Below are 10388 nucleotides of genomic sequence, written 5' to 3'. Positions count from 1 at the left end.
ATATATATATATACACATATATATACATGCATTTCTGCATTAGGGTATCTTAAATCTCTTCAGGACTGTGAAATCAAGTGCCAGATAGTCTTGCCTTGACTATTTAATAATATAACGCAGCTTAAAAAATAAAAAATTAGGGGCGCCTGGGTGGCTCAGTCGGTTAAGCCTCCGACTTCACCTCAGGTCAGATCTCACGTTCGTAGGTTCGAGCCCCGCGTCAGGCTCTGTGCTGACAGCTAGCTCAGAGCCTGGAGCCTGCTTCCTGTTCTGTGTCTCCTCCTCTCTCTGCCCCTCCCCTCTCATGCTCTATCTCTCTCTGTATCAAAAATAAATAAAACATTAAAAAAATTTAAAAAATTAAAAATAAAAAATTAAATTTAAAAAAATATATAACTCAGCTAAGTAGAAACCAAAACCATATCATTAAGTCTTTTTCAGAGTTTCAAAATGAGGATTTAACTAAAGTTTTTGGTGTGTTTATTTTTTAACATATTGGATTACTCTTTACACAACCATTTGCTTTATCTCTTAGGGATTTAGACCCAATATTTATTTTTGTACTTTCAACGGTATGGATCAAAGACTAAGGAAGATAGTCAAAACAGAATTTTCTTTTTTTTTATAACAGTCTTCAAATTGTCATTTGTGTAAAATAGCACACAAAACATCAAAGCTGTAAATTAGCATTCTGAAAATATGACAAGGAGTGACTACTCATTGGGATTATTTTCTCAGTGACGGGTCTGACAAGAGGTATTTAGAGGGTGCCATGCTATTTGGTTCAGGAAACAAGCCATAGATGGTGTTTCTGCCTTCCCTCCCGCACCATCAGTGAGCAAGGAATCTGGGTTATATCCTGCTAGCTGTTTTTGCAATAATGCAACGGAATGACTCGCAAATATCCTGCAAGTTGCCAGAAGATGATGCAGAGTGTTGGGATGGGAAAAGGGTGCGTCATTCTCGTGGCCAAGCCAAAGCCCTGACCTGGCACGATTGTCCTGGAAAGCAGCTGAAAAGCAGGCCCCCAGAAGCATAAACCAGGCCTGAACGCTGTCAGGACAGCCAGCCAGACTGGAGATTCTAGAATGTTCAAAATATTCAGACAGGCTCCACTCTGCCTCCCTGCCCAAGGCCTTCATTCCACCAGCACGTAAGGGCTCTTTGCACTGACACGGAAGCTAGCCAGAGAAACACTTCAATGGTGAAAAGATCTTCCTCGGTCGCTGGTTGTGAAACTCACCCGCCCTGGGTTCTGTCGCCATCGCAGCCACAACTATGGGGCTCTATTTTCAAAATACATAGAAAACCTCAGCACAAAAACAAGTGGCATTCTCACAACTATGGTTTAGACAAAAAAATAATAATAATAATAATGTAGGTCCCTATTCCATGATCCTTCAACAGCATCCCTGCTGGGCAGCTGCACAGAAACAACTTGCAGCAAGAAGGAATCTCTAGAACCTTGCTTGATGATAGACTGGGAGCAAACTGCTGTAAGAGACAACCAAATAAAGCCCATTCAGCAGACCCTGGACAATCACAAATATATATGAAGATGAGGAAGGTTAGGAAAAAGGTGAAAAGGTTGCATAGAAAATTCTCTTTCATTGAATGGTCACCTTAAGAAGGCTTCACCTAAAACCACTGGCCTCTTAACCAAATGCCTAGTAAAATACACTGCTCTGAAAGGCTGACACTGTAGAGAACAGTTTTTAGGTGTATTCCCTGATCTAATATTTTCTTAGTGGAAAGAGAGGGGAGAAGAAAAAAAAAGAACAGCTGGATCCTAACACACCCAGAAGAGTTTGCCTCTACAGCATTTTCAAACCAGGGACTTGATGAGTTTGAACTCTCCCTACTTTTTTCCAGCACCATCACCACTGTAAAACAGGAAGGAAAGAAGAAAACTATGGCTGAGTTTTGTTTCAATCATTTCATTATTTTCCTCCAACGTGCACTGCTGTCACATTGACAACTGCTATGTTCCTCTCTTGAGCCATCCAGGAAAATTGTGCTTTATAAGGACAAGTCAGGTTCGCTTCCTCTTATCAAGTGGTTCTTTGTTATTTTTAAGTCCAGAAAGCTGCTTCACCAAAGACAGAAGCAGTTGATTCCAAGTAGTAAAAATGTCATTGTGTGTTTGGACCAGCAATAAATCAGCACATTTGGGTGACAGTCTGTAAGTTGTCTGAACACTGTCACAGTCTGTCAGTTTTAGGTTAAAAAAGTTTTTTAATGTGTGTTTATTTTTGAGAGATAGAGGAAAAAAAGGGGTGGGGGGGGCAGAGAGAGGGAAGTGCAGAGGGAGAGGAGGAGGAGAGAGAAGCCCAAGCAGGCTCTGCACCGTCAGCACAGAGGCCAATGTGGGGCTTGGACTCACGAACCAGGAGATCATGACCTGAGCATCAAGAGTCAGATGTTTAACCAACTGAGCCACCCAGGTGCCCCTAGGTTTTAACATACAGTACATAAAACTCTGGGAACTGTCATGTGCAGTACCTACTGCATTATTCACATTCAGTAAATTTGAGTAACATCCTGCAATTATCAACTGGAGGAAGAGGACTTTTTTCTAAAAGCAAAGGGTTAGAGCAGCACAGTGGCTGGCTGGAAGGTGGCTGGAGGACGGGCAGAGTTCACCACCGCTCATGCCACCTGGGACATCCCGGCTGGCTCTCTGCTGAGCTACCACAGGCAGGTACGCACATGCAGAACCAGCAGTCAGTGCCCACAGCAACTGGAACATTCACTTTAAATCAACTGTAATCATTTACATGCATTCTCCCAAAGAAACCATAACTGGCTCTGCCTTCCAAAACAATGTCTAAGTTATTAGCTTCATGTCTAAAAGTTAATTTTCATTCTATTTCGTTCACATAATTATCATCTTAGTTTACTGAATTTATTTGATTTTATTTTATTAATAGGCTCTAAGCCCAACATGTGGCTTGAACTCACCACCCAATGATCAAGGGTCCAATGTTCCCTGATTGAGCCAGCCAGGCGACCCATGAACTTTTTAGCACCTCAGCTTCTCTCTAAATGTCCGGAAGCACTAACTTCGAATTCAAAGCCTTCAAAGATAAGCCCACCTGAGAGGCAACAACACTCCAAACAATGAAAATAAGGAGTGTTTATGAGACATTCCTGCTAAGTGTACCCTAGATGAGTATGATAGCGGACTTTTAAAAAGTTCTGTCAGCTAGTAATGTAGAGATGAAAAAAGCATACCTCAGAGAGGTTGAGGGACTTGCTTGAAGTCACACAGCCCAGTGGTGGAAGAGGTCAGGTGAGAAGCCAAGTTTTTTATTTGCTCTTCAAGAACATGTTGTCCACACCAGTCAGCCCCTAAAGGGTCTGCCTCGGGGAATGTTTGCTCCCATTCACCTCCCCTTTTCTGGCTATTTCAGAATTTTAGTTGATTTACCAAGTGCCAAACACAGTGGAATAGATCAGCGGAGAAAGACCAAATAATGGGACCAAACCAGGGTTTAATAAGAAGCAACTCTTTTTTCTTAAGACCGTGACCTCTGTTTGAATCCCATTAACTTTTCTCCATATCAGAAAGGTGGAAACTGTAGCCCATAAGCATGAAGTTCTTTTTCCAAGACCCCGGTGTCTGCCCTAAATAATCTGGCCGAGCTTGTGAGGAGAATAAAATATAATAACAACTGTAGAAGGGCTCTACAAACCTAGCATCTGATTTACCAGGAAGCTTGAAAAGAAGGTCGGAAGATTACAGGGCAGCAGCACAGAAGCACCCAGAAAGATGATAAGGAAGGTTGACTGAAGAAAGGAGGCAAGCGTACTGGGCTCACGGGGTCTGGGCGCTGTGACAGAAGGCCTCGGGCACTTGCACTAGCTCAGCCTTCCTGTATCAATTTAAATTACCCTCAAAACTATGGAGCAAAGCTCTTTACAGTCAATTAATTGATTGCAAGATGTTGAAAAGCTGAATGAAAACCAATTCCCCTGAAGCTGTACACCCAAGAGGCATGTTTTCCAATTGAATGAAATTCTGTTCCTGCAGATACAGAAACTGTAGGACTGGCTTTAGAAGATGTAAGCCCTCATTATTTTCACAGCCTTAAATGTCCTTTGTGTGTGTGCATTTTTTCTTTAAAGCTTTTCCTGGCTGAGATTGCCTTCTAATAGATAACTTTTCTTCCAACTGCTCCCCTTGGAATCTCAGGATTAGAGTAGTTCTGGAACTCAGCACTTAGAACTCACACCTGCTACAAATTCACAAATTCTTCTTCTGTGTTATCACAGAAGCACAGGCGCCCCTAGTTGGTCCCACCCAGTTCCTCCCCCAACTGATGAGGTTCTTTTAAAGAGCTCATGAGAGAAATTCCACCCAGATGCAACACACCCAAGACGGGGGCAGGAGCGGGGATGGGTAGACGCTGATAAACCCAAGTCAGTTTGTGGGCTCAGGGAGTAGGAAACCCCGCCCGATGGAGCCTCAGTCCTGAGCTGGGAGCAAAGTGAACACAGGGGAATAATCCTGCTTTACATCTGGGATTCCCAGATGTCCTCACCTACAAGACAGCTGCTCCGCACAGCAGGACGCCCCCAAATGCCTGAAATACTAATAGCAGTCAGCTGGATCGGCACAAGTAGAGTGGGAGGTTCCGGACTATCAGAAATTACTGCCACAAAGCATGAAGGATGCATGAAAGGAAACCATACCTGGCCCAAAAGGAGAAGATAGTGCCATCTACTAGCAGCAGTACTCCCTAACACTGCCAACCTGTGCACAGGGGGATGTAGGAAACTGCAGCCCTCATCCTTCCCTTCCCATCTCACCAGAGATGCCCATGTCCCAGCATGCTGTGTGGCAGGCATCACACTCACACACCCTTCAGTGGCTCCAGACAGCAAGTGGCCATGGAGTATTGAGGAGGAAGAGCCTAAGGCTTGGAAATATGACTGGATTTGGATCCATGATGGTGCTTGGATGATGCTACTTCCTAACTACATGACCTTCTGTAGAATGGAGATAATGCCCCCCATGGAATTGGTCTAAAGATGTGATGAGGAGGCTCTGCTCATTACAGTAATGTGCTCGGGGGTAGGGGGTTGGGGGGGTATTTTCACCCAAATCAACCCTGAATACTTTAATAAAATAAGACATCAAAAGGACAAGAGATAAATGCTGCTGAGGATGTGGAGAAAAGGGACCCCTTGTGCACTGTTCATGGAAATGTAAATGTATGCAGCCACTATGGAAAACAGTATGGAGATTCCTCAAAAAATTAAAAATTAAAGTACTATATGATCCAGCAATTTCACTTCTTGATATATATGCAAAGGAAACAAAATCTCTATGTTAAATGGATCTCTGCTCCCCACATCCACAGCACCATTATCTACAATAGTCAAAACATGGAAATAACCTAAGCCTCCACTGACTGATGAATGGATAAAGAAGTTGTAATATATATATACAATGGAATACTATTCTGCTATTGAAAGAAAGAAACAGAGAGAGAGAGAGAGAGAGAGAGAGAGAGAGAGAAAGAAAAAGAAAGAAAGAAAGAAAGAAAGAGAAAGAAAGAAAGGAAGAAAGAGAGAGAGAGAGAGAGAGAGAATGAACGAACGAACAAAAATAAATCCGGGGTGCCTGGGTGGCTCAGTCAATTAAGCATCCAACTTTGGCTCAGGTCATGATTTCACAGTTCATGAGTTCAAGCCCCACATCAGACTCTCTGATGTCAGTGCAGAGCCTGATTTGAATCCTGTCTTCCTCTCTCTGCCCCTCCCCCATTTTTAATAAACATTAAAAAAAAAAGAAGAAAATCCTACCATATGACATGGATGGACTTTGAGAGCATGATCCTAAGTGAAGTAAGTCAGAGAAAGACTCTCTATATGATCTCACTTATATGTCGAATCTAGAAACACCACAAACTCACGGAAAAAAGAACTCAGATCTGTGGTTAACAGAGGCAAGGGTGGGGTGAGAGGGAACTGGAGGAAGATGGTCAAAAAACAAATTCCTGCGGATGTAACGCATAACATGATCAGTGTAGTTAGCACTGCTGTATAGTATGTTTGAAATCCGTTAAGAGAGTAGATCCTAAGGGTTGCTTCACAAGGAAAAAAATATTTCTTCCTTTTTTTTTTTTTGTATCTAAGAGATCATGGATGTTAACTTACTGTGGCAACCATTTCACAACATATGTAAGTCATTATGCTGTACACCTTAAACTTAATACAGTGCTGCATGTCAAGTAAACCTCAATAAAACTGGGAAAAAATTAAGAAACCAATGGAACAGCATAATGAAGAGTATGAAAAATGAGAAAGTCCAATGCATCATAGCAAATAACCCAAAATAGAGATACTGAATGCACAACCATACACACTGCTCTCACTTTTACATGGGAATTGCCTCCCATGAAAGAAGGTGTAAATGTTCTTGATAGCTGAGTATGTGGTTCCACCAAAGTATGCACTAAAACAAACAAATTCATTCTCCATTGCTAGGGGGACAAAGGCCAGGCCACAAAGGCCAGCAGCCCTGAATTTGCAGGCGCTCAGCCATTTGCCATCTTGTGACTGTAGACAAGTTAGGGAACATCTAGTCTCTGTTTCCTTATGAGCAAAACAGGGACCATCGCATTCATCTTGAAGGGTTGTTGCAATAATTAAATAACCTCATATGGAATAAAAAGCCCTATTGCAGTGCCTGACACATAGAAGTTTGAGGGAAAATGATTACTCAGAATCCTGGCATATACAAAAACCCCCCTGTTCTTACTGTCACAGAAAGATGCCCAAATTTGTAATCTGGAGTCGAAGTTCTTCATATATACAAATGGAACAAAGTCTAAAACTTCTAGAAATGCACATGTGCTAGGTCTCTACAGCCTATGGAGGCTCAGTGCCCAATGTCATGACAAGACATAGATGTACTCCCCTTATGTCTATGGACTTTTCCATAAAATCTCTTGTTTCCCAGCTGATTTGGTGTCTCCCTTGGGTTCTCTACTCCTGTCCTAGAACTTGCAGTGGTTTCTATTTCTTTAAGTGATGCTTCACCTGCTTGGCTACTATCAACTCTCTTTTTCCACCAAAGCCTTTTAGACACATTTGATTCTTTTATAATTGAGTTTCCTCTTGACCTACTCCCTTAATCTCACACAAGTTAAAATGCCCATCCACCACTGACCGGAAACTGTCCTTTCTGCAGAAGCAATTTCTTCCTGCTAGTTAAAGCCACTGGCCACATTGGATCCCTTAGCCTCTGGATCTCTCCTCCTGAAGTCTCTAAGATGCAGTTTCTTCCTCCAAAGACTTGGCTTTGCTCTCTCTCCTTCCTGGCTCCTCTTCCTCCTTTCTCTCCACCATCCCTAGAAACTCCACTCTGTCCCAACTCTCTCAAGGCCTTGCTGGCACACACCTGTCACTGCCAGGCCCTAAGCCAGCACCAGCTGCCCAGCTGCATTCTAGCTCCAACATCTCTGCCAACCTCCAGCCCTGTACTTCTAACACCATTGGAAAGTATCCCTCAGAAACTGCAGGATGAGTTTCTGAAGGGCCTTCACATTTCCATACATCTCAGGTTCTAAGGAGACCTACCCGGACCACACCCATGGAAGAAGAGAAGTTGCTCAGGCTCCTGGATTTATCTGAAATACCTGGGAAATTCCATATTAAACAGCCATTAAGTCCCTTTTAAGTATACAGTGGCTTTGACTTCATCCTCCAGTCATAAAAATTTAGGAAACATTTAGTAGTTAAAAATAAGGTAAGGCATTCCTTACCTAGCTCTAAAGAAACAGAAAGAAAAAGGTCAAGACTAAATTAGCTACTTAAGTTAATTTCAAAATTTTCAGCTTGATCAGCTAAAACTGTCTTATTTTTTAAATTTCATACTTACAATGCAGCGTCTAAAGTGTAAAAACACACTTGAATTGTGTTTGAATGTCACCATTAGTGAAGAAAAACACCCAGGTCACTTATTTGGTTTTATCTAATAAAACAACAAAAACCGCCTGGGTGGCTCAGTCGGTTAAGCAGCTCAGGTCACGATCTCATGGTTTGTGAGTTCAAGCCCCACATCAGGCTCTGTGCTGACAGCTCAGAGGTTGGAGCCTGCTTTGCATGCTAGGTCTCCCTTTCCCTCTGTCCCTCCCCCACTCATGCTCTGTCTCTGAAAAATAAGACATTAAAAAATAAAAAATAAAACAAAAGAAACATCTATCATTTCTTAAACCAATTTTTGTTGTCTTTCCTAGGAGTGGCAAAACATGCTCCAACTGCCTCCATTAACCTGCTGATCTGGAGGTGATTTGCTCCTTACTGACGACAAACAATCTGTTTCACTGAGTTTTGGTCAAATACAACAATTAAATCATTGTTTGATTTTGCAAGCAGTAAAATAATTTCAGAAAACTTAAAAGAAGAAACATCTTTTAAATGAAAAGCATTACCTCCCCAAATGAAAAATTCATTTATCTGAATCACCACAAGTATTAAGATTATAGCAAATCATAAAATGTAGTTCTTGTGTAAAACAAATGAAATATTCCTGGTAATTCTAATTTTAAATAATCCGTTCAAATTGTGTTGAATACTTCATTCATGTCTCTACTACAATGTAAAAATCTTACTTGATTCTCATTTCAGTGACTGCCGGCCATGGACTGTGAGGTCTACACATTGCCAGCTAGAGATACAGGTAGTATGACAGGCTGCACCTCTCTGACAAATCCAACTCATAGGCCAGAGATTCCATTTCTGCCTAATTCTCTCTATGTTAGTAAGGGGGGAGGCCTCTTCTGGGTTGCTGCTGTTGGCCTAACAGGAATAACCCTCTCCTGTTTGTAGTTCCCACCACAGCCTAAGTGGAATCATCCATCCAGAGACCGCTTCCACCCCACAAGCCTGAAAGCCCATCTACTGCCTTCTGGAATAAGGTTTTCTGGAGTACAGTTTCAGTCTGTCCCGTTGCTTTGCCAAAGACAGATCCGCCTACTGGCTATTCTTTGCTGTAAGGACAACTGTGCTCTAAGACAAACAACTTATTCTTAGGGGGAAACAAATAATCGCAACCATCACATGTGTTCCCCAACAGCCACTGATTCACATCGCTCATCCTCTGATAACTTACACAAAAACACAAAGGCTTGCCGGAAGACAACTGAATGAGTGTGATGTATTTCACAGAATTTGTATTCTATTGCATTACTTCCTCTTTGCTTTTTTTTTTAAGATGGTGAAATCTTTATAAGCAGAAGATGATTTTCACCAACAAGATGACTATTTTCTCCTGACAACTTCTTTGCCGAATCCCCAAATCTAACATGAAAAATACAACAACTCACTTTTAAGCAAGTTACAGCTGGGACTTCAGTTTTGAGAGCTACAACACTAGGAGGGGTCCATTTTATGGGGACAGTTGGACAAACCTCGCCTGTTTTAGGAGATGGACTAGAACAAACCTCTCCGCTAATCCTACATTTCAACGTTTGTAGCAGTATACATTTTGGAATCTTCTGTGTGCCCCAGAACACACAATATGGATCTAATTAGGTCCAGCTGCCTTATGTTAGTAATAAAATTGAGAGAAAAAACCAGAGGTGGGGGTGGGAGCTTTGTTCACCCCTGCTATGCCCCGGTGATCACAAGCCCGCAAGTTGTGCGCATCCTCCACGCTCACTCAGCGCAACACGCTTCCACAATACCCCAGCGTGCCTCGGACTCAGCGCAGCGCTCAGATTTTTCAGCTGCAGAGTTTTCTCCCATTCTGGAAGAGATTTGCCCACGGCCTGAGCCCAACGCTCCGACGCCACCCACCGCCCAGGCCCCGGCGCACTCTGCCAGCTCTTAGGCTCAACGACTTACACCAGGGCGGATGGACAGGGCATCTGGTTCCAGGCACAGTTGTACTGAGCCTGAATAAAACTCTCACTTCCCTCCAGCACAGAGCAGCTCACGTTCTTGTTCACTATATAGGCGCACCAGTTCCTAGGGTGGAGAGCGAGAAGGACAGTGTCAACCCAGAGAACAATAAGGCTGGGGGACCTGGGGCGAGCCGATAGGGCAGCGGACCCAGAGAGGGTCAGGGAACCCGCTGTCCTTGGGAGGCGGGAGCCCAACAAAAGCAGCTATCAGTAGGCTGCGCCTTTGGGGAGTGTGTACCTTGAGCCGACAAAAGACTAGGAAAAGAAAAGTGCCTACGGTCCCAGGGGCTTCAGTAGTTCCTGGGATGGGATCGCCCTGCTCTGCGGGACACTCTCTGTGCCCGTTGGCCCCAGAGGCAGCACTGCTTGAAGTGCTGGCGAGGTTACCAGCACCTCGCGCCGGTGGAGCGCACGGCGGGGCAGCCGCAGGCGGACCCCCGGCTGCGGCTCCTCGCCTCTGGAATGGCGCTG

The 10388-nt window shown here is 43.5% G+C and overlaps 1 protein-coding gene across 1 annotated transcript in view; it reads right to left on the bottom strand.

Annotated features, from left to right (window-relative positions):
• EMILIN2 (elastin microfibril interfacer 2) overlaps positions 1-10388 on the bottom strand; it is a 53997-nt gene that overhangs the window by 42873 nt on the left and 736 nt on the right. Inside the window, exons 3-4 of the mRNA XM_029921580.1 lie at positions 10195-10385; positions 9859-10092 (exon numbers count right to left, since the gene is read on the bottom strand). Coding sequence (XP_029777440.1) covers positions 9859-10092; positions 10195-10385 — 425 coding nt within the window. The remainder of the gene's footprint in view (positions 1-9858; positions 10093-10194; positions 10386-10388) is intronic.

This window comes from Suricata suricatta, chromosome 14 (genome assembly GCF_006229205.1).
Source record: "Suricata suricatta isolate VVHF042 chromosome 14, meerkat_22Aug2017_6uvM2_HiC, whole genome shotgun sequence".
Lineage (NCBI taxonomy): Eukaryota > Metazoa > Chordata > Mammalia > Carnivora > Herpestidae > Suricata > Suricata suricatta.
Note: the sequence above shows the minus strand (reverse complement) of the source record. Positions and strands in the feature narration are given on the sequence as shown.